At 51.6% G+C, this 23,951-nt stretch overlaps 1 protein-coding gene across 3 annotated transcripts in view; it reads left to right on the top strand.

The window, feature by feature from the left end:
• The window catches only part of Cacna1b (calcium voltage-gated channel subunit alpha1 B), a 157,522-nt gene extending 135,257 nt beyond the window's left edge, over positions 1 to 22,265 (top strand). For 2 of the 3 annotated variants that reach the window (XM_038335864.1, XM_038335863.1), the window contains exons 37-47: positions 294 to 421; positions 6,833 to 6,929; positions 9,516 to 9,624; positions 14,347 to 14,454; positions 14,991 to 15,103; positions 15,828 to 15,955; positions 18,441 to 18,576; positions 18,784 to 18,900; positions 20,767 to 20,971; positions 21,197 to 21,441; positions 21,735 to 22,265. In XM_038335864.1, the coding sequence (XP_038191792.1) occupies positions 294 to 421; positions 6,833 to 6,929; positions 9,516 to 9,624; positions 14,347 to 14,454; positions 14,991 to 15,103; positions 15,828 to 15,955; positions 18,441 to 18,576; positions 18,784 to 18,900; positions 20,767 to 20,971; positions 21,197 to 21,441; positions 21,735 to 22,265 (1,917 nt within the window). The remainder of the gene's footprint in view (positions 1 to 293; positions 422 to 6,832; positions 6,930 to 9,515; positions 9,625 to 14,346; positions 14,455 to 14,990; positions 15,104 to 15,827; positions 15,956 to 18,440; positions 18,577 to 18,783; positions 18,901 to 20,766; positions 20,972 to 21,196; positions 21,442 to 21,734) is intronic. The other variant, XM_038335865.1, reaches the window with a different exon arrangement.
• The last annotated feature ends 1,686 nt before the right edge of the window (positions 22,266 to 23,951 follow it).

The following is a 23,951-nucleotide window of genomic DNA, read 5'->3' as shown; positions in this document are numbered from 1 at the left end:
TTATTGAACACGCTGCAGGGGCCGCATGGGAGTACCGGGCAGTACAGCAGTGCCGCCTGTAGTCCGTTCAGGTCATTTTTGACAGCGGCGCTTGTAGGGAAATGATTTTCTGTCTTTTAGTCTTTCTGTCTTTTCAGGAGTAAAAATTGGGATTTCTGGGGTTAAGAATCTCCGAGACTGAGGATACGCTGGAAGTCCCAGTGCAAGGGGGCCTTACCAATAAGAGTGGGCAGAGCTGGAGGGCGGGTAAGGAGGCCAACCGGATCATGTTTCACCTCTTCTCCTCCCTGCAGATGCTGAACCTCTTTGTTGCTGTGATCATGGACAATTTTGAGTACCTCACGCGGGACTCTTCCATCCTAGGGCCTCACCACCTAGATGAATTCATTCGAGTCTGGGCTGAGTACGACCCAGCTGCGTGGTGAGTGAGCGCCAGCGCTCTATGGTCCTCAGGGCTGTCATTAACCTGTGGCTCTCCAGACAGGGCCAGGGTGGACTTAGACAGCCCTATGTGCATGTCCCCCTCAGGTGTTGGTCTGAGGCTTAGGGACTTAACCCGGTTCCGCACTGGTCCCCCTTTCAGGACACGTTCCTCTTTGGCCCCATGCCTTGGTGCAACTCTGGAACAGAGACACAGTCTTTGAGACCCTCAGTATGCTCCTCAGGACAGTGCCTATGCCTGGGGGTCGGGGACATTTCCAGGGCTCTTTGCACAGAAGTGTCCTGCCTTCTTCCAAGGCTTGTGTGAGGGAGCATGTGATCCAGTGCGGGAGGACGAAGAGACAGATGTGGAAGGGGCTTGAGAGCAAATGTCACATGTGGGTTTTGCTGCCGCTGCTGCTGATGTTTGAAGTCTTGGTGACTGAGCCCAGAGATGTGTACTAGTTAGGCTGGCACTGTGCCAACTCTATCCTACCGTCTATAATGTGAGCTTTAAATATTTCTCTGGATGGACTTGGGTTTTCCTCTCTACCATTTCTTTTGGAGACAGGAGCCAATGTGTATGTCTGTTCCTAGCCCTAATTGCATGTTGTAGGTTGCTAGGTGGAGTTTTATTAAAACCAGAGGAACTGGGAAGGTCTTATTATGTTTCTGCTCCTTTAACCAACGCAGGAAACAGTTACTATGCCATGTAAGTTAGGTGTGATTTGTTTCTAGACAGCAAGGGCCTCACAGAGTGTTTTGGGTTCAAAAGTCAAAGTTGTTTGACGCCAGGTTCCACAGAGAGCCCTAAAACATTCTGTCATACGAATCTCTCACGCCAGAGACCATATTCAGGAAGGCAGGCAAGCAGGACACCAGGGGCTCTCCATCTGTGTGTGTGTGTGCATCCCTTCGCCTACCTGGCCCCGAATACTCTGACTGCTCATTTCATTTCCTCGTGCATGCCTTCATCTTCTCTCACCTGTTTCCTTGTTCACTTCTTCATTGTGTTAATGACTTTTTTGGTTCTGTGATTGTATCTATCTCACAAAAAAAACAACTTAAGGAAGAAAATCTATTTTGGCTTATAGGTTTTTGTTTGTTTGCTTGCTTTTGTTTTTTGAGGCAGGGTTTCTCTGTATAGCCCTTGGCTGTCCTGGAGCTCTCTCTGTAGACCAGGCTGGCCTCAAACTCACAGAGATCCACCTGCCTCTGCTTCCCGAGTGCTAGGATTAAAGGTGTGTGCCACCACAGTCCGGCTAGTTTGGGATTATAGTTTAAGAATTGATAAACCTAGCATGGAGGGAAGGCATAGTGGCGGGAGCCTGAGACAGCTGGTCACAGTCATAAATGGATGCTGGGGTTCAGCTCCCGTTTTTCTTTTCCTTCAGTCTGGGACCCCAACCCTTGGAAATATCTCCCCTACATTTAGACTGGGGCTTCTCATCTCAATACAGCCTAGACATTCTCACAGAGAGATGGCTCAGAGGCTTGTTCCCTGGGATTCTTGATCCCGTTCTGCTGACACTCAGCATTGACCGTCATACCCACACATTCACGTGCTCAGTTATTTCTTATTTAACTGCTCGGTCACGTATTCTCTTATTCAGTAGCTCAAGTGGTGATCGCTGAGGGCTCTTCCCTGTAAGATAGGTTATAGAGAAAGAGGCTGCAGGAGCTGACTGATGGGGAGATACAGGCCTCTTGTCTCGTTTACCATGATTGTTCAAGGACTGTGCTGGGGATGAACAGTTTTCTCTGAATGAATGAGCGTTCACTTCCTACGCCCTAGGGATGGACGAGAAAACTGCAGCTGTACGCAGTTCCCTGCCTGCCCTGGTCTGCCTGTCATAGGTCTGTGCTCAGCATTTTTCTATGGGAGAGTCAGTTGACTGATGATAGTCAGGTTCCTCATGGAGAGCCTGGAGGAGGTGGTTGGGCTGGGCATGCTCAGGCGTCTGATTAAGACCCTGGAGGATGTTTAGGTTTCTGGTGGAGAGCTAGAAGATATGATCAGACTACTGGCCAGGGTCCCGCTTCCCAAGGAGCCCTTGGATTCTGCCCCCTCTTCCCTAACTTGATGCTCAGCACAGGAGTGCTCGGTCTACCCAGAGGACTTGAGGGATAGCTAGACTTTCTTCTGCTGGGCTAGATTGCTGTTGCCCCTGTCCTTCAGCCTCTCCTCGGCCCCTAGAGATGGACAAGAAGACGGTGGTTTATTCAGTTCCCCACCTGCCCGTCTGCCTCTCACAGGTGCTTTCTGAGGTGCTTCATGAAGCTGTAGTCCTAGAAGTTTCACAGCATTGAATTAGGAGCCTGGGACTCAGGTCTCTTCTGTTGGGGCTATTTGGACTGACAACATCTCCATGTATATTTTCCATTTATATGAGAAATCTTCAGTTTTTACATAGGCCAGAGGCAACAGAACCATTTGTTGTTGTTATTGCATTTGTACTTGATCAGTTTTTACTTTGCAGAGTCTTCTCATCTCTGATATATCCATATGCTTTCCCTACAATGTCCAAGACCCTTACTGAGATGCATAGGCCCAGGAATATTACACTGGTTCTGTGGTTAGGTATGTCACTGGGGTGGGATGCAATGGAGACACTAGACTTGGCATAAAAAGGGCAGGACAGGCTCCAACTGCAGAATTGCTCCTTAGCACTCCCCAGTGATCCTGACTATGACCTGAAGAGTCACTGTTGTTTCTGGGATGTTTTCCCAAGAGGAATATGTGCTGCAGGAAACAGATGTTCTGTACAGTGCACCTTGCACTGAAGGCCAGCTGCAAAGGAACAGCGTCCCCAGTTCCTACCTTCGGTTGTAACCAAGAGAGGGAGTAACGTGCACAGTAGTGCTTAGCGAATGGACTTGGCCTGAGTACAGCCGTGCAATCATGCACAGTAGACTTCAGTCTGTTTCCTAATTCAAGAGTTGAGGAACTAGGGGTCCTGGAAGTAACGGGAAAGTCGAAGAGATGGCCAAACACAAGCCTTGAGGCAGAGGTGACACATGGCCAGAAGACAGGATCAAGTAACCCAAAGTACAAGTACACCAGTGAGCGTTGAGGTTGATGTTGGTTCCCCTCCACACTACTCCAGGAACTGAGACTTGAAGGTACACCCAACAGGTTAGAGCTGGACCCTACATCTGGACAGGGTCACTGCACACCTGGCAGGTGGTTGTCTATTTCCCAAGCGACCACATGATTTTCTCATCATCTGAGAAAAACTGAAACCACACACAAACGGTCAAATTTTCTAACATTTGTGTATGTGTATTCACAAGCACAGATGTGTATCAACATATGCATGTGTGTTTATGTGAAGGAGTCTATGTGTCCTATGCATGTGCACAAAAATATGTACATACATTATGCACACATAGGTACATGCATGTATACAAACATGTTTTGTGTATCCATGTGAGTTTATCTCTGTATGTGTGTGACAGACTGTTAATGTATACACAACTATGTATGTATGGGAAGTATACATGTATGTTATGTGCCTCTAAGTCATTACATGTATGTATGTATGTATGCATGTATGTACATGTTAGGGTGTTTATGTGTCATTTGTGCACTGTGTGAGCTTATACATGTTGTGGGATACTAGAAAGGCATGGAGCTCCTGGGAGCTGTGGATGCCTTTCTCCAGCCTCCCTCTTGTGGCTTCAACACAGAGTGTTGAGGCACGGAGACTCAAAATGACAATGACAGTCACATATTCACCCATCTGCTCAGTAAGCATTTCCTCAGCATCTGCTGTGTCCTGGTCTGGGTCCCAAAGATGAAACCGTGAGCAAGGCTGTGTGATGGGTTAGTCGCGTGGCCACAGCTTGAGGCCAGGAAGTTGTGGAGGAGGGAGAGGTCATGTGGCATGGGAACTGTACGAAAGGAGGCGAGCGGAAGATGAGCTGAGTTCTAGGTTGCTGGGTGGGCACAGATGTGAGGGGCGTGCAGGGTGGATGATATGAGGCTCGAGCGAGTACTAAAAACAGAGAATGAGGTTGAAATAGTGTTAAATGGGGTAACTGGTTTTTTTTTCTTGGTAGACAGTAGGAGAGCTTTTGAATATTTTTGGGAAAATCTCCAGAAATAGCAGGATTAACAGTGTCATGCCCACGTGATGCTGCTGTCATATTACAGACTTGATGTAATGGCCCCCCATTGCCGTTGTCCCTGGGGTCCAGCAAGATTAGAAAATCAGGGGTAAACACAGAAGCAAACTGGGCGTGGTTTGCTGCTGATTGAACTAAGAGGGGTAGAAACAGGAGAAAGGGGGTCAGTGCTGGCCAAATTCCAGGGGTCACCAGTGTGCCCAGGGAGATTGGGGGCAAATTAGAGGCATTTAGCTGTGTACTTCTGCGCAGGGTCTGAGAACTGGGTGGGGCGTGTCATGGTGGTGAAAGCAAAGGTCAGGAGGAGGAGCCGTGTGGAGAAGGGCTTTGGCATTGGGGAACTGAAAGACGGGATAGACAGCAAATGCATGGGCAACGCCACCGAGACCGGCCAATGATAGGTGCGGCACAGCGTGCAAAGCGGGGCTCATGGGGGTGCCACGGGCATAGACAGCATGTTATTCTGAGTGTTTCCTGGCTTCATTCACTGTAGGGATTATCTTGGGGCTGCCACTTTCCGGGGAGCACTGGACTCCAGGTCCCCCTAGGAAGTACTGTCTAGTCGTAACTCTCACCCACCTCACAGCTCATCTTCCATTGCAGACTGGGTGGGTCGGTGGGACGGGCTCCATCATGCCTTGTTGCCATAACCTGTGACATTTCCTTTCCAGTTGCCGGATTCATTATAAGGATATGTACAGTTTGTTGCGTTGTATTGCGCCACCCGTTGGCTTAGGAAAGAACTGCCCTCGTAGGTTGGCCTACAAGGTTTGCAACTTCAGAGCCTCCATCTGACATACTTCCCTGCCCGAATCGCAAACACTGCACACACTCCCTGCCTGACTCGGGAATGACAACACCTCACCTTCTCTTTCCTCTGTCCTGCCCTGCCCTGCATTCCAGCATCCTGGATACTGTGGTTCCCTGTCTTATCTCCCCAACCCATCCAGCTGGCTGGAGGCAGGCAGCCTTCGAGACAGGGCCCAAGGAGTTCTCTGACCTGGCTAGGCTGAGTCTAGCAGGCCCAGCTGACTGGGTGTGGGGAGTGGGGCTGGGGGAAGGGTTGTGGGTGAGACAGGTCCTGCCTTTACCAAAGCAACAGCCATCACACCCAGCATTCCTGCAGGCTCTTATGAATGGGCTGCTGGTCGGACAGGCCAGAGGCTGAGAGCCCAGAGGAGAAGTATGGATGTGGTGCAACAAGGAGCAGGGTCCTTGTGGGCCAGAGAGGCTTTCAGGTCCCTGGGGGAGGGAAGAGAGGGGACAAGAAAGAGGAGCCCTCCTGCGTCGCTTCTGGATTGATGTGCTCAGCTCAGGGAGAAAAGCCCTGGCCTGGAACTGGGAGCGGAGGGCAGGGTCTGGGCAGATCTGCCCTCTGGAGAAAGGCTGGACTCTGCTGTGTCTCTGAGACCCCAAGCCCACAGGCAGGTGCCCTGGGGTAGAGGGAAGCCCCAGCCTCTCGACTTGGGAAGATGCTTCACCAGCCCCAAGATGCTCCCCTGAGTCCCCAACCGTGGGTTCCAGGCCCCACAAGGGGCACATCCAACCTGTTGGTCCCAACCCGTGCTATCAGAGGCACCAGTGGCGACAGGCCACAGCTTACTCAGCTCCTCCCTTCCTGCGGTCTCCTTCCCATCCAGCCCTGACCTCAGCAGCAGCCCTGCCCTGGGCTGGCCTCGGGCGTCTCTGGGCTTGGAGCTGACTTGCCCTGTCTTTAAGTTTAGTCCCCTAAGAGCTCCGGGGCTCCTTCTCTGGTTTTCTAGTCTGTCGTAGCTCTTTCTCCACTTTAGCCTCTGGCCTTACTTGGAAGCAGAGCTGAGCTGCCCACTGAGGCAGGAGTTGCTGTTGTGGCTCTCAGTGGCAGCCGTCCTGGCCCCACACAGCCTGGCCAGTGCTTCCTGCATGGTGAAATAGTTCTCTCTGATTTGGCCTTGTCTACGGTTCTAAAAGAGTAAAGTCAGAAATTTATAACCCAAAGCCGCCCCGATGCAGCCCTCCCTCAACCCCTCCATGTTCATTAGCTCAGACGTCACCCCTGCCCGCTGCCCTGCACTGGGCTGCTATGAGGAGGTGAGGCTGGGGGTGGGGGCAAGCAAGGGTCAAGTCAAGCAGAGACTCCCTCATTTTACTTGTTTTGATTTGGGGCGTTTACCCGACACTTTGGTTAACTGAATCTGTTTTCTTGTCTGCTTCCTCCCCTGCCCGCTCCCTGCTCTACCCCTCCTGCCGTGTGCCTCTCCTGTGGACCACCCCACTATGCCTGGCCTCTGGAACGGGTTTCCAGTGGGCGCATCAGTTACAATGACATGTTTGAGATGCTGAAACACATGTCCCCACCTCTGGGGTTGGGGAAGAAATGCCCGGCTCGAGTTGCATACAAGGTAGACCTTGACCCTGCACTGACCCTGCACCCAACCCAGGAGCCATCTGTGCTTGGCTGGGCCCGCCTGGGCCTTGCTCAGCCCGCAGAGCACTCATGGGCTCCCCCTGCTTTTTCAGGGTTTGTCTGGCTGTGTGGCTGTACCTGGCTGCCTTACCGCTGCTCCCATACCACCCTAAAACCCATTGCTCCCATCCCAGATAGCGGGACATGTCTCTGCACTAACCCTGACATCCCACCCGGCTTCCCCATTACTGACATCCTTGAGAAGCTCAGGACAACGGAGCCAGAGTGAACTCCACCCTGCCCCCACCCTTTTCCCTTCCCTTCCTTTGCCTTCCCAAGAATGAGAAGACAAACCGATGCTTTTTGGACAGAGGGTGCTTTATTCTGGGCTTGGGACTACCCGGCTGCCCTATCCCCTGTGCTCCCATCATGGGTGGTCATCAAGTCTGCAGGGTCAGGCCTTGGGGGATACACAGGGCCGGTGGAACCTCTGCCGCTCACCTCTTTCCCTACCCTTCTACCCCTGCTAAGCTCAGCCTTGTAGGGATGTCTGCCCAGCTGCAGTCTCCAAGGGCTTCCTAAGCTTCCTAGTGGGAAGGGGTGCCTTGATGTTGGAAAGGAATGGGTGTTCAGACACCCTGAGGTGGGGGTCACGAATCACTGAGTCACGAGGAAGGAAGTGAGCAAGGACACCTCCAGTCCTCCTTCCTGGCCCAGTCACAAGCTTCTTCCGCCTGCAGTGCTACCTTCAGCACCCCCAGCCCCTACTGCTCCCCAGTAAACAGCGCACCCTGTGTTTGCCTCTGTCTGAGAGAGCTTTCCGCCAGAGCCTCCCTCTTTGGTTCACCGTCCTCTGTCCGTATTCTGTCTCTGTACCCCATCCTAGGTTTACATCTGCCACGTCATTCAGTGTAGTCTGTGGGAACCAACCAGCTCTCCCACCACTCACAGATGCCTCTGGGTTCTTCCTGCCTTTATCTGCCCCCAACTAGCATGTGTGTTGAAAGCGCAGAGGCCCTGCATGCATGCATGTCTCTATCCACAGGAGGGAGAGCTCTGTTCCTATGACACCCGATCAGGCAGAGAGGCAGGCACGAAGGCTTGTGCTGCCCTCTCTAGCCATGCCGACGGATCCCGAGGTGCAGGGTATGACCAGACCAAGGGAGGCTTCCGGGTCGGTTGCAGGTGGCTTGGGGCCCGATGGGGAGGGTCTGAGAGAGGCATGGAGTGCCATTTCTGGAGCCTGTCTGCCCTGGTCGTGCCACTCTGCTTCTCTGAGGTTCTTTCTCTGCCCTCCATGACCAGGGGCAAACCAGTGGGAAGTGGGAGCCTTATAAGGGTAACCCTTGGTGTCCTGGACAGATCTCCCCCTCTTATAAATAGTCTGCTTGCTCTTCTCTCATTCCCATCCTAACCCCCCTCCCTGGAAGAGGAACTCCCTGGCCTCTCACACTGCCATCGGTGCTGGTCTGCAGGGACGCCATGCTCTGGGAAGCAGTTTTTCCTGGTGTGTAACATACACGACACGTGAGGTCCTGGTCCTGTAATTGGATGTGCCCAGTGGGGCTTTGCCAGCATTCGTAGGACAAGAGCCTACCTCCTGTTTTCTGTGCCCCTGTGCCCCCTCTGTTTACAACAAAGATACAGAACTTGGGGACAAGGTACTAGGGGCTGGGCTTTGTGGCTCGCCCCCAAAGAAGAGTGCTTGCCCCAGGGAGGAGCTCCTGTCTCTAGTTTTCTCCCTGTATAGAAGACACAGTGGGGTACAGTAGTCCTGGGGTGCTTCTTGGCCAACAGAGTGCTCCTCAGATGCACCTCAGTCCTCCTTGAGGGCCCAGATGTTCTCAAAGCCAGAGAGAGACTCTTGCAGCTGCCGAGTTGCCCCAGAGGACTGATTCAGACACGTCCTGTGTTAAGGTGTTTTGTCTCTGAAAACCGAGAAAAGAAAGGGAGCTGGCCACTCAGATGGGAGCAGAATAAGCCTAAGACCCTATGCATCACCTCCGCTCTGGCCTCTGGAAGGTCTGTTAAGACCTATGATAGTGTGTCTCTTCAAGTACCATTAAGTGTTTCTTTCCAGCCCCTGTTAGTGTGGTTAAGACTTGAGTTAAGCAAGTTTCTCTCTTGAGGCGTGCCCCACCGGGACTGGACCTCAGAGAGGCCTTTTGGCTGCGGCTCCTAGATGACCCAGTTGCAGATAGAGGAGGACAGGTAAGCAAAGTCCTAGGACAGGGTCCCATCTGTTTTTAGGCTGTCCCAGGGAGTAGCGCTCTGTCTTGGATCCCCCACCCTTTTGGCATTCACAGGCAGTGGGCAGGAGCCAGGGTCCTGGCCCAGCCTCTGCTTTAGCTTTTACTTGGATCTCTGCTCTTCTCTAGCCAGCAGAATCTCAGCTCAGATGAGAGTGGGGTCCGGGAGGAGAGAATGCTGGCAAAACTTCCACCAACCCAGCCTTCTTGGACCAGGCACCTGCCGGGACCCCTCTCAGGAAGCCAAGCCAAGCTCCAGAGCCCAGACACTAACTGTAGGGTGGGAGTGAGCCTGACATGCTTGGCCCTGATCTGCCCCTACTCATCCCCAGCGCCTGGTTCGCATGAACATGCCCATATCCAATGAGGACATGACGGTGCACTTCACCTCCACGCTGATGGCCCTCATCCGGACAGCGCTGGAGATCAAGCTTGCCCCAGGTGAGTGGGGGGCCCTGGGGAAGGGAGGGCACTGGCCAGCCCATCCTTGGCACGTTTACTGCCAGCCTTGGGCACTGTGACTTCCTGTTTCAAAACAGAACAACACCCACACTAAAGTGATTTACTTCACGTAAGAAGGAGGATAAAGGAGTGGGCTCTGTCTGGGCACAGCTGGAGAGATTTACCTGCTCTGCTAGCACTGTTTACCTTGACGATTGTGTTAGCACTACGGTGACCTCGTAATTAGGGAAGAACCAGCACAGTGAACTATAATCCCTTGTTCTAGATCATTCCATCCAGCAGTGATAGCCTGCCCCAGCCATATAATAGGGAGCCTGTAGCATCTTTCCCTTCCCCTCTACTAGAGGGACCCTCCACCCCATCACTCTCCCGCATCTGCGCTGTAATAGCTTGGCTTCTTCTGTTGTGAGGAGTGGAGGCCCAGCCTCCTTTGTACTCCAGGTCCCATCTTCTTTCAGCATCTCCCTAAGGATGTTACCCATGGTTTCATCCTCTTGGGGTTACTTGTGTCAATATGTGAGCACACGCTTATCACTCCTTTCTTTAAAAGGTTTCTTTCTCCCTTACCCCTCTGTTGATGTTCCTCTTTTATTTCTTTTAGATTTATTTATTCACTATGTATACAGTGTTCTGCTTGCATGTGTGCCTGCAGGCCAGAAGAGGGCACCAAAGCTCATTACAGATGGTTGTGAGCCACCATGAGGTTGCTGGGAATTGAACTCAGGTCCTCTGGAAGAACAACCAGTGCTTTTAACCTCTGTGCCTTCTCTCCAGCCCCCATGTTCCTTTTTTCTTCTTTCATAGGAACCGGCTACTTGAGGGACTAGGCTGCTGATCTCTCTTCTCCAGTTTTCATTTGGGCAGCAGCCTTCCTCGGAGTTTAGTCCAATGTCGTTTTTCTGTCCTTTGGTTTCCCCGACCCACCACCCTTGAACTGTGGGTGCCTCAGAGCCCCTTCTTGCTGTTGCCACCTTGGCCAATCCTTGTGCATATATTGAATTCTAATCTTGTATTTCAGTTCAGACAATAGTAGCTCAAGTTATCCATCTTCACTCAGAGGCTCTGCAGGAACTTTCCCACTGACTTGTCTAGCTAGACCTTGGTTCCAGGTCCTTCCGCATTCTTCCCTGTCTCCATCACAGAGAACTTTGTTCTTTGTTCCCTGTTCAAAATCTTGGAGTTACCCTTATTCTGTCATTTTTCTAATTTACATCTCCATGCTGACTTCAAAACCAGCCAGCATGTCGTCACCTCTCTGCCTGACCCACTCTCTGCAATGCCCTTGCCCTCAGTCTGCCAGAGTTTCCAGGTTAAAATCATAACAAGAATGTAGGCAAACTTCCAGCTAGACCAATCAAGAAGAAAGATGCAGATAACAGAAGTCAAGAGCAGAAGAGGTGTGTGGTCACAGCTGCTGACAGTAAAGGATGGCGAGGGGGCATCGTGTCAGCAAGTGCAGCATCTTAGCGGAGATGGGAAAGCTCTTTGAAGAACACAAGCTACCCAGCTCTTTCAAGAGTAGATCAGCTCAGGGCTAAGGGGATGAGTGACTCTTTTGATAAATCCAGAGTCCACATAAAAGTGCTAGGCATGGTGGTACCTGTAATTCCAGCACTAGGGGTGTGGGAACACGATATTTTTGGAGTTTCTGGCCAAACAATTTGTGAACTTCAGGGTCACAGTGAGATTCCGTTTGAAAAGGGGTACATAGCAAGCAGCTGGGCGGTGGTGGCACACGCCTTTAATTCCAGCACTCAGGAGGCAGAGGCAGGTGGATCTCTGTGAATTGGAGGCTAGCATGGTCTACAGAGCGAGTTCCAGGACAGCCAAGAAATGCTATCTCAAAAAAAGAGAGGGAGGGAGGGAGGAAAGGAGGGAGGGAGGGAGGGAGGGGGGGGCAGATAGCTTTGTGAAGATGATGCCCAAGGTCATCCCCTGGCCTCCACACATGCACAGAGGTGCCTCACATTAAGCACACAGGTGCACATACATGTGCATATGCCCCTCACAGCCTCACACACACCACACATATGCATGAAATATGAGATAACCTTAGTGATACTATATTTCTTAGGTAAACTGATAGCAAACCACCTTCCAGCAGGAAACTCCAGGCCTCGATGACTTCCTTGATGAAGTCTATTAAACATTCCAGTGAATACAGACTGTCTAGACTCTTACAGGAAATAGAAGAGGGGATATTTTTCAACCTGTCTTAAATGTACTGTGTTCTGACACAGGACACAGAGATATGGCAGGAAATAAAACAGCATGAATGTGGGTATAAAGTTCTTCAGTATAATTTTAGTGAACTGAATCTAGACATAAAAATCTTCAGTGCAATTTTACCAAGCAAATCTATCAGTCCATAAAAGAAGACAGTACATGATGCCATTGTCAAGGGTTATTCCTGTGGTGGAAGGCTGTTTTATGTTCTAAAGCCCAGCCAGTGTACCTTACTATAGCAAACGATAATAGGGAGCTATATGATATCTCCACAGTCACACAGGAAAAGAAGCATCTGACAAAATCCAACATTCATTCATGCTAAGAACATTTCTGTGTAGACTTTGAATTAAATGAAATGTCCAATAAATGTATGATAAAGGATATCTATGAAAAATTACAGCTAGTGCAATATTTAACATAGAAACTCTCTTGAAGTCAGGATTAAGACAATGGTCAGCCCTCAGCACTCATTGTCAAGGATGTACTTGAGTTGTAGCCATTGTAATAAGATAAGAGAAAGAAACGAGCTAGAATTGAGGGGGAGGAGGAGAATATGATCACAATAGAAATGATGGGGGAGGGGGAATATGGTCACAATATATTTAACCTTAAAAATGGTTTTAAATAATAACTATATAATAACAGAGAGCAAGAAGTGAAAGTGCCTGTGTTCAGAGTTGGTATTATTTCCACTCTGTTTCTGAAGTTACTGAAATTGACAGGTACACAAAGCTAGCCTACAAAAGCATTAAGGTTTTGTGTACTGCTAACTAACAATAGAGTTCCTTGAAATGATGCCGCAGCTATGAAGTGCTTCTGCACTGTTGATAACTCTAAAAGTTCCCCTGCACACCTTATTATTGAATGAGTTTCAAATGTTCATAAGAAGAATCAAAGAAGAGCTGGGTGGTGGTGGTGCACGCCTTTAATCCCAGCACTCGGGAGGCAGAGGCAGGCAGATCTCTGAGTTTGAGGCCAGTCTGGTCTACAGAGCAAGTTCCAGGACAGCCAGGGCTGTTACACAGAGAAACCCTGTCTCAAAACACCAAAAAAAAAAAAAAAAAAAAAAAAAAAGAAGAAGAAAAAGGTTGCTACCCCTAATAACAGTGTGTGTGTTAATTTTCTTGTTGCTGTGATGACCAGCTGACGAAAAGCCGCCTCAAAGGGAGGGGTTTGTGTCAGCTGACCAGTCCAGGGGATCTAGGCCATCATGGTGGGAGGGGCTGGAAGCAGAGAGGAGGTGTTCTTGTGCAGCCCACCTTGAGTGCGTGTCTTCCCTCCCAGTCAAACCTCCTGGAGCACACGGTCACACACGTGCCCAGAGTTTGTTCGCAGCATGATTCTAAATTCTGTCAAGATTAAACATCACAGAATCCTGGCAAAATACCACAGGCTGGGTAGCTTGCACAGGAAACGCATTTCTTGAAGTTCTGGAGACTGCAGAGCGGGTTTTATTCTGAAGTCTCTTCGTGCTGAGGCCTTTCTTTTGAGGGTACAAGGTGAAGGGTGGCCAGGATTTCTGATGTCTTCTCATAAGGGCACTTTTAACGTTGAACTCATTTAATGCAGCCATTGATTAGGCTTCTCCGTCACTGCTTCTTGTGACTTCTATGTGGGAACAATGCTGTGCCTTCCAACACACAGCACATATGTTACCCTCCTATGGAACTTAACCTGAAGTGGGCCATAGAGGTAAACCGAAAATGACACAACTTGTAGAAGACAGAGAGATGCTGGCAACTGAGCTAAGTGGAGACTTGTTTTCAGAGATCAGGGATGGAGCCGGGGGAGGCCGTGCACGCCTTTAATCACAGCACTCAGGGAGGCAGAGGCCAGCCTGGATTACAGAGTGAGTTCTAGGACAGCCAGAGAGACACAGAGAAACCCTACCTCGACAAAAAAAAAAAAAAAAGTGTGGGGGGGAGAGAAGTCAGAGATGGTTATGCAAGCGTCCTCCTCTCGAGGATATCAGAGTTTGGATCCTAGCACCACATCAGGAGGCTAACGGATAGGATCTGATGTCACTTTCTGGCCTCCATGGGCAACCCCTATAATCACACAATAAGTAAATTGAATTCATGAACCATACAGGAAAAAACTGATAAATTACACTTCATAAAAATTAAAACTTTACTCTTCAAAAGATACTTGCGGTGCTGGGGTTATAGCTCTACTGCAGAGCATATGCAAGACCCTAAATTCTCTCCTACACGTGTGTGCGCGCACACACACACACACACACACACACACACGTACCCACGCACACACAGTTGTGCCATCTCCAGGACTCTGTAGGAAGGTCTGTAACTAGTGTGCAGGTCAGTGTGTCTTCCTGTATCCTCCCTTTAGCACCGCCTCCCCCATTGTCTCTCTGCCCATGCCTCCACATGCACTGTCTCCAGCTCTGCCTGAATGAGGGGCCTGCAGAACTCCTCCTGACGTGTCTTCCCTTTCCCCCTTGTCCTGGCCCAGCAGGGACAAAGCAGCACCAGTGTGATGCTGAGCTGAGAAAGGAGATATCTTCTGTGTGGGCCAATCTACCCCAGAAGACGCTGGACCTACTCGTACCACCCCACAAACGTAAGTGGAGATTAAAAGGTACCTCTGCCTTCACCTCCCCTGGTCCTCAAGGTATATAGGAGTAAGACAGAGTGTGTTGTAGCTGTGCTGGGTGGCACAGGAGCCATGAGAGATGATCCGGGGTCCTCCTATTTTGAGATCATATCTCACAACACCAAAGAAATGCAAGAGGGAATTGTATGGACACAAAGAAGAGGCGCTCTGTGTCGAGGGCCCCTTTTAGGGATGCATCAGTCCCAGTCCCAGTCCCAGTCCCACATAAAGGACAAGGGACTAGTTAGTGTGGTCTCACACAAGGACACAGGACTAGTTAGTGTGGTCAGAGTGTGATGTATTCTGTATCCAGAGGAGACAGAGCTCTCGCTCCTGTGGCTGAGCACCCTCCTGAGCCCCTCAGCCCAGCGCATTTCCTGGAGCCCACATAGGGGATGAGGGAAAGACGCTGCCTCCTTATCCAGCTACATCTCCTGTGGTTTCTTTGTGCTGTCTGTCCTCCCAACCTTGGCCTCTGGTTCTTCTCTGCCCGCTCTGTTCAGCTGATGAGATGACAGTGGGGAAAGTCTATGCAGCTCTGATGATATTTGACTTCTACAAACAGAACAAAACCACCCGAGATCAGATTCACCAAGCTCCCGGAGGCCTGTCCCAGGTACGGTTGTGGGGAACCTACAGCTGGACAGAGTTCCATGGCAGCAGGAAGGAGCCCCTCTCAGGCCGCCTGCTCTCCATTAGCTACATGCTTGCTCGTGTTGTGAAGCCTTGACGCTGAAAGCTGGCCTTCTGGGGCAAGAGCAGACATTCTGGGCAGCATCATGTTCTCTGTGGTCGACAGAGGAGGATGTGATATGTCGGAGGGTGGGACGATACGCTGTGGGGGTACACGCAGGTACAGACTGAAGACATCCACGCTGATGGCCCAGAGTTGCTGTTGGCTTTGCTCACGGTTGTTGTGTGAGGTTTAGGGTACAACTTTCTGGTGCTGTTACAGCCGTGTCTTCAGTGACCACCACATGGAGGCTCTGCCTGGAAAATCTTGTAAACACACAGAGTGTGCAGTGATGTTTACCTGGCCCTGGGTAGATGCCTGGCTTCATTCCTGCAGTCTCCTCAGACTGGCATTCCGGGTGGTAGGCACTGGAAACTGAGGACGAGATGCATGGTTCTGTGACATGACCAGCCCCCTGTCGTGTAGACAGAGAAACTGAGGCTCTGCATGTTCCTCTTGGGAAGTGAGACAAGATCCAGGGGAGCAAAGGTTCTATTCTGAAGACCAAGGAGCCCACACTGTCCTGAGCAGAGACTGGGCTCTGCTACATGTTCCAGGCTGAGGTCCTCAGACACCGGGCTCTCCTCTTCCCTGTTCTCCTTTGTAGATGGGTCCTGTGTCCTTGTTCCACCCTCTGAAGGCCACCCTGGAGCAGACCCAACCAGCTGTGCTTCGAGGAGCTCGGGTTTTCCTTCGGCAGAAGAGCGCCACTTCCCTTAGCAACGGTGGAGCCATGTAAGTGCTGGGGGGAGTGGGCAGAGGGAGCTCACGACTGGTGGGGAGAACTCAGGATCAGTGTGGGGAGCTCATGACTGGTGGGGGAAGGAGATCTGTGACTTGACCCTAGCTGGTTTGCAAAGCCCTCCGGCTCTAACTCACCCCCTGAAATATCTGCGGGGCTCACCCACAACCTACATAGTCCTCTGAGGACAAGCGGTCCTCAGGACCCATCCCACTTCCTGGGATGAGCTCTGGAGCAGCTCTATACCTGCCTCCACCCAGGGCACACACAGACGTTTGGAAGCTGGTGAAGTTCTAGCGCTAGTGGTTTTCTATCTGCCTGTTCCTACGGGGGACTTCTACGTTAGCTGCATAGTGTTAGGTAGACAGCATGGAGCTTGGGTCGATAGCTGTGCTCCTCCTAGATGACAGCCACTGCCTGTCCCTGTCTCTTCCAGATTCTGCTGTCACAGGCTTCTAATGCCTGTGGACTGTTAAGAAATTGTTTCTGCCTTGAGTTCTTAAATACCTATTCATAGAAAATTATAACTCTGATCTTCCTGATTCCTCTGAGCCTTTTCCCAGTTTGTTATTTTGGCTTTGATTTCTAAGGCTGTTGCCTAGACAAATTGGTCAATCCTTTTATTTCACTTTACTCCGAGATGGTGTTTCTTGATATCAAATCCAGAGTCAGAAATCAAGGGTCACCTCGCCAAAGGCTGTGGAGGAGCTCTGGGCAGGGCCTGTTGCACATGGAAAGCCATGTTCTTTTAACTCCTGGATAGCTGGCTTCCAGGGATGGCCCTGAAAATGTCCAGAGATGAGGTGCAGATCTCATGTGGACCTCTCCTTCTGTCTCACAGGCCATAGCCCTACCCATTGCACAGTCAGGCCCAAGCTCATGGCGTGGGCAGTAGACAGTGCAGAGGGGCCTGATGGCAAGGGCTGTCAGCTGGCTTCCAGCTGAGGAAGTCCATCCTGGGACCAGCCACACAGGGCCCTGCAGACACCTCGCTTATGCGTTTTCCCTTCACACAAGTTGGTTAGGGTCTAAGATTAAACATACTAGGAGCGTGTGTATTAGAGTATGTGGGGGGGATGTGTGCTTGGGCATACAGGACTTATGGGTGTGTATGAGAGGGGTACATGTGACTGTATCCTATAAAATGTTAGGATTCTTTAATTGGATTTGATCCAGGCTTCCCGGAGGAAAATAAGCTTCAGGTACTTTGATGATCATAACCTCTGCAGAATGCAGTTGAAGGTCAATTTCTTAGTTAAGGTTTCTGTTGCTGTGAAGAGACACCATGACCATGGCAACTCTTATAAAGGAGAACATTTCATTGGGGCTGGCTTACAGGCTCAGAGATTTAGTCCATTATGGTCATGGTGGGAAACATGGCAGCATGCAGGCAGACGTGGTGCTGGAGAGGGAGCTGAGAGTTGCTCATCTGGATCAGCAGGAAGAGAGAGTGACCCTGGGCCTGGCTTGAGCTTCTGAAACCTCAGAGCCCAGCCCCCGTGACACATTTTCTTCGACAAGGCCACACCTGCAATAATGCCCCTCCCTGTGAGTCTGTGGGTACCATTTTCATTCAAACCTTCACAGTCAGAGAACATTGTATTTAATGTCCCAGCAATGGAGGGTCCGGGCTGTGCTATGACCTCAGAGCTGACAGTGCCCCAGGGTTTAGCTTGGCCCCCTCTCAGCTAAAGTCCTTTCCTGAAGTTGTTTCAAGAGTCACTGAGGTGAGATGGCCTACATATTCCCAGAAGACAATGGGTGACTCGTGTTTAAAATGCCCAGCAAGAACAGATCTGGGCTGCTGTCTCGGTACAGTCTGTGTACTGAGTCTGGCCCTGTGCCGAGTGTGCTAGGTTGACCTGCTCCAGTGTTGTCACTCAACCTGTATGATGCAAATGAGGTCATTGCCGAGAGGCTGCCTGGGAAGAATCAGTGCTGTGTGGGAGTCTCACCCTGAGTATGAACACTCCAGGCTCCCTGAGGAGCAGGCATATTGAGCGGCGGGTGCTGAGGACGCATATAATCTGATAACTAAGAGGCCGATGGGACACTAAATGGGTCCTTTGTGGTGGAGAGGTTGGTGTAAGGAAGAGCCACCAGCAAGGGACTTCTGAGGAAAGCAGCCCAGGAAGAATTCTGGAGTTCCTTTAGCTGCGAGCTATTTACCCAAGCTTCACCACATAGTCACTGTGTGGCCTTGTCCTTCCCACCATAGTCTGGTAAATGCCTGTATCACAAGAACTGGTACCAGGGTTGAAGAACTTGCTGATTGTCCCCAGATTAGGGAATGATGCATCTGGCTTTCCTCAGAATAAGTCCTTCAAGTCCTCTGCCCTCAGGAGCCATCCTGACCCCATGCTCAGTGCTATATCTCGGTTTGGGGGCCGTGCTGGAGCCGTAGCTGTGGCTACGGTGAAGATTCCCAACACTAACAGCACTCCACAGCCCACGGATCTCTAATGTTTCTCTCTCTAGACAAACCCAGGAAAGCGGCATCAAGGAGTCCCTGTCCTGGGGCACACAGAGGACCCAGGACACTCTCTATGAAGCCAGAGCACCCCTAGAACGTGGCCATTCTGCAGAGATCCCTGTGGGGCAGCCAGGAAAACTGGTGAGCTCTTCCGGGAAGGGTTGTGTTAGATGTGAGAGTGTGAATGGGGGTGAGGATTGTGAGGTGGGCATGGGGGAGTGAGTTGAACATGGACTCAAGTGCTATGGGAGGTGGCAGATATGGGTCAGGGGTTAGAGCAGGTGAGATGGGGAGGAGAGGAGCCAGATGGCTCTGTGATGTGTAACCGAGGGGCTTGCTGTCCTCCAGGCTGTGGATGTCCAGATGCAGAACATGACATTACGAGGACCTGATGGGGAGCCGCAGCCTGGGCTGGAGAGCCAAGGCCGGGCTGCCTCTATGCCTCGCCTGGCAGCAGAAACACAGGTGTGTTATCTTGGAAGGGTCTAGGCTGTGGGAGGATGAGGTGTTACTGGGGGATGGGGCTTGGTGATGTACATTGTGAGAGGAGACTGGTGGCAGAGAGAAGCAGGCAGCAGCCTGAAGTCACCTGCCTCTGCAACCTTCCCTCTGGGACATAGTACCAGCCTCACCAGGACAGTCTTATGGTCAGAGAAAGAGGCATTAAGAGTTCTGGATCTACAGCTTTGGTGTCTTCATCCCAGCTCTGGTCCTACCTAGTCCTTGTCCACAAGATCCTACTGTCTCCTTGGTGTTCTTCCTCTGGCTCTCATAGCCGCAGCTCTGCTGTCTCTAGCTGTGCTCCCTCTTCTCCAGCTGTGCTCACTCTTCAACACTAGTGTTCTACTCCAGCACCAGAGCAGATTCTACAGTCCAGAAAGTAATGCCTCCTGCCTCCATCTACCCTTCTGTTATTTTGAGGCTCTGGGATGGCCCTTCCTGCCCTGTTCCTGAACCGTTCGTTATTCTTCTCTTGTGGGGTTTTCCTCATTAGGCCCATTTAACTAGGAGCTGGATGCCTGACTTTGGAATTGACACCACCCTTTCTCAAGGTCACAGCGAAGAGCCTGTGGCATTCCCACTTTTGAAGCCAAGAAGGGACTGCAGGTTGATCTGAGTCTTTAGGCCCTGCCCAAGCCTGTGTGGTTCTCCTCCTGTCCCTTCTTCTACCTGTGGTCATAGATACTGTCTCTTCCCCTCTGGCCATATCTTCCATTTACAGTGTCTCTACGCGGCCCTAGCCTACAGCATCTCTTTCCCTGTCTTCCCTCTCCTTCCAGCTGTTTGTTCTTCTGTCCTTGGCCCAACCCCATGGTGTCACATGTTGAGGGGCTTCCTGCTGGCATTCAGCATTCGGGTGGCTGTGGCTAAGCTCCATAGCAGTTTCTCTCCATAGGCCCTGAATTTATCTGTCGTGGTTGGGGGGTGGGGATGGGTACAGCATATGAACCAGTCCTCCAGATCGACCGAGAGAAGTTGTCCCCTATAGCCAGATATGAATCTCACTGGGGCTCCTCAGTCAAACCAGCTTTTCTCCTGGCGGGACCCACACAAAGCAGACCTGCTTCCAGTCTGCCTGTCTGGAGCAGTGCCCCATCTCCAGACATCTGTCCCAGATGTGGCGCCCTCTGACTTGACTGGGTCTTAATCAGGTTCATTCCTCCACCAGTTAAAGAATCAAAAGGTAGGAAAAGACCTGGAGCCCACCAGGTAGCGGTGGAGAAGCCGCCAACATCACAGATAACACAGGCTGAAGCAGCAGTCAAAGGAAAGCATTCATGGTGGCGAGGAGATATACACATGCAGCAGACATGTGTGTGTGCAGCAGACATGTGTACATGCAGCAGACATGTGTGCATGCTGCAGACATGTGTGCCTGCTTTGCAGGGAAAGAGACCCTGCACAAAGCAGAAGGGCAACTCGGGGAAACTGAAAAATCCATTCTCCTTTTGACGCTGAAGTTTAAGTCTCTGAAGAGTTTTCCTCCTCTAATGTAGGATTGGTCAGATTGAAGACGGTGGATTGGCCTACAACGGTCGGTTCGGTTGTGTAACACATCCAATCCAGCCTGCTGAGCCAGTCCGCCAGCAGGGGCCTGCTGGCCGGAGAGACAAAGCTCACAGGGCGGTTATTTTAAGATGCCAGGCTTTTGACTCAGATCAGGAGTCTGAGGGAGAAGCTGGCCTTTTTGGAAATCCACCACCTTTATTACTTAGCCGTGGCCCCTCTCCCTATCTGTTTGCCTCCCAGGAAGTCTGTCTAACTCCTGGTCTCTCAGCTGCCTGCTGACTCAGGCCCTGAACCTCCTCATCCCTTGTCCTTTGTCCGCAGCCTGCCCCTGATGCCAGCCCCATGAAGCGCTCCATCTCCACACTGGCTCCACGCCCCCACGGAACTCACCTCTGCAACACCGTCCTGGACCGGCCTCCGCCTAGCCAGGCCTCACATCACCATCATCACCGCTGCCACCGGCGCAGGGAAAAGAAGCAGAGGTCCCTGGAAAAGGGGCCCAGCCTGTCTGTTGACACAGAAGGGGGTGAGTGCACAGGGTCCGGGAAGGGTCTAGCAGTCCACAGGACCATCTTCCTTAGTGTGACATGTGGTTCCAGAATTAGCCCACAACAGTGGGGTGCATGAGTCAGTCTGGGGACCAGGTCAGGCACTGAGTCTCAGTCTGTCCCAGAAGAGCATGTAGGTCTTAGCCAGAGGTCTCTGCCCTGCTCTGGATTCAGCTTCACTAACCTCTCTCCTTCTTGGCCAGCACCAAGCAGTGCTGCAGGATCTGGCCTGCCCCAAGGAGAAGGATCTGCAGGCTGTCGAAGGGAGCGCAAGCAGGAGCGGGGAAGGTCCCAGGAGCGGAGGCAGCCTTCGTCCTCTTCTTCAGAGAAGCAGCGCTTCTATTCCTGTGACCGCTTTGGGAGTCGGGAGCCCCCGCAACACAAGCCCTCTCTCAGTAGCCACCCCACATCTCCCACAGCAGCGCTAGAGCCAGGACCCCACCCACAGGTAACCACACAGGGAAGCATGGCTCACACGCTCCAACTTCGCTTCCCACAGACTGAGCACCTTCCATGTCCTGCACCCCAGTGCAAGCCTGATCCTCCTCAGCGCTTGCTTCTCCACTTTCCTCTCTGACTCCGGGCTTCTAGCCCTTGCTCAAGGTGTCTGTCCTTCCTGTTTCCCCTGCTTGCCTTGCGTCCTCCCCGCATCCCTTCATGATGGTGCTTATGTTTTTCGTGTGCTGTGTTGTTTAATGTGGTTTTTATTTTTTATTTTTTGCTGTTGCCTTTTTCATGTAGGGCAGTGGTTCTGTTAATGGGAGCCCCTTGATGTCAACATCTGGTGCTAGCACCCCGGGCCGAGGTGGACGGAGGCAGCTCCCCCAGACTCCCCTGACCCCACGCCCCAGCATCACCTACAAGACCGCCAATTCCTCGCCTGTCCACTTTGCTGGGGGTCAGAGTGGCCTTCCAGCCTTCTCCCCCGGCCGTCTCAGCCGCGGCCTTTCAGAACACAATGCCCTGCTCCAGAAAGAGCCCCTGAGCCAGCCTCTGGCCCCTGGATCTCGCATTGGCTCTGACCCTTACCTAGGGCAGCGTCTGGACAGTGAGGCCTCTGCCCACACTCTGCCTGAGGATACACTCACCTTTGAAGAGGCAGTGGCCACCAACTCTGGCCGCTCCTCCAGGACTTCCTACGTGTCCTCCCTCACCTCCCAATCCCACCCTCTCCGCCGTGTGCCCAATGGCTACCACTGCACTTTGGGACTCAGCACCGGCGTCCGGGCGCGGCACAGCTACCACCACCCAGACCAGGACCACTGGTGCTAGCTGCACCGTGACCACCCACGCACCAGCTCCATGGGTGCGGGTTCCAGTTGATGAGTTTTATCATCCGCTCTGGGCTGTGGGGCCACAGCCCTGGGAGGAGGGTCCTCATGCCGTGGCCTCTGTGGTGGAGGCTCCTGCTTCTCTCCCTCCCTCCCTTTTACATTGGATGGACTAATAAAGCCCTTTCTTAGAGGGATATGGTTCTCTCTATCCTCCTGTGTACTGCCTTCCTGGGTTCCATGCCAGATGTTGGATCCTAAGCAGGAGGTAGCTGAGTCGAGATGAACCCAGCAAATCCAAATCCTATGGCATGGCCTCCAGCACCCAGAGTGGGTACTTGGGACTTTGTTAGGAGGTCTGAGTCTCATGGCGAGTATTGTTTGTCCGAATGTGTGGCGTCGGGGAAAGGGTGCACCTGAAAGCAAGGAAAGGAGCCCAGCTGTGGCCTGGCAGCACCTGCCGGCCTCGGTAATCTCATGTCTGTTGTTGGTCTTGAAGTCAAACAGCACACGTGCATAGAGATGCTCTCAAGGCCCTGCCTTCCATACTGTCTCCACCTAGGGACCGAATCTGGAGAATGTTCATGCTGTTGGTCCTGGCTTTCAGTCACAATACCTTAAGCTGTTTGTCATTTCTACAGAGTTGATCTAGAAAAAAAACGAAAGCAAAACAGGGAAAGAAATGTTCATGTAACTTAAAAAAAAAATCAACATGTAGGAAGGTCCCGTTTTGCATTGTTTCTGTGACTTGTATGCAATGTTCCTGTACATGGATTCTACCCTGCCCGGGAAGTCCCCAATGCCCCTGGCTCCTCTGTTCAACCAAGTGCCTGATCTCTGACTCTGAGCGTCACGTCTGAGGTGAGGCCTCAGGAACTAGCAAGTGGATTGGGTGGGAACTGCTCAGAGCAGCTTGTGTCGTAGGGAACACTGACAGTGTCCAGTCAGAGAGGCAGCTGTGGCGCCCCATGCACCTCCCCTGAGTGAGGGGTTCAGAAGAAGCCACAGAGTAGCAGAGTGTGCGCTCGCACGAGGCATTTTCAATCTGTTTCTTAATCTGATTCTCAGGGACGGGATGCCTGCCAAGGAGGGTATGATCTCTGTTGTGTTAAAACAAAAACAAAAAAAAAAATGAACAAACAAACTAGTCTTCACGGAATGCTGAAGAGTGTTAAGCACTACTAAAGACGAGGGAGAGTAGGGCAGGAGGAAGAAGCCTGTGCTGGCAGCGTAACAAGAAACAGGCAGGGAGGAAATGCTCATGGGGTGAAACTGGATATCTAAAGCTTTGTAGGGTCCCAGGCCCCAGATCTGGGGGGCAGCAGTCAAAGCCTCGCCTCACCGCTACCTTGCAAAGGGAAAACCCACACCCAGGAAGGCAGGATGTGCACAGCGGGAGGCCACTAGAGCAAGGTTGCGCATAGGCAGGCAGGCACTCCTCGGTGTGTTCTCTGTGTTTTGAAATTTCTGATGACTTCTTGGTGGGATTGTTGACTTCTATCCCATGTTTCGCACAGAAACTGATGTGTGATTGTGTGTGTGTGTGTGTGCTCACAGGAGATGCAGGCATGTGTGTGTGTGTGTGTGTGTGTGTGTGCGTGCGCATGTTTGTGTGTGTATGGGTGGGTGGGTGTGTTCAGCGAGTGGCTATTGTTAACCATAGGGCTATGCAACAAAAGACACATTA

The sequence above is a fragment of the Arvicola amphibius genome, chromosome 7, assembly GCF_903992535.2.
Source record: "Arvicola amphibius chromosome 7, mArvAmp1.2, whole genome shotgun sequence".
Taxonomy (NCBI): domain Eukaryota; kingdom Metazoa; phylum Chordata; class Mammalia; order Rodentia; family Cricetidae; genus Arvicola; species Arvicola amphibius.
The sequence above is the reverse complement of the archived record's forward strand: the minus strand, read 5'-3'. Positions and strand labels throughout refer to the sequence as shown.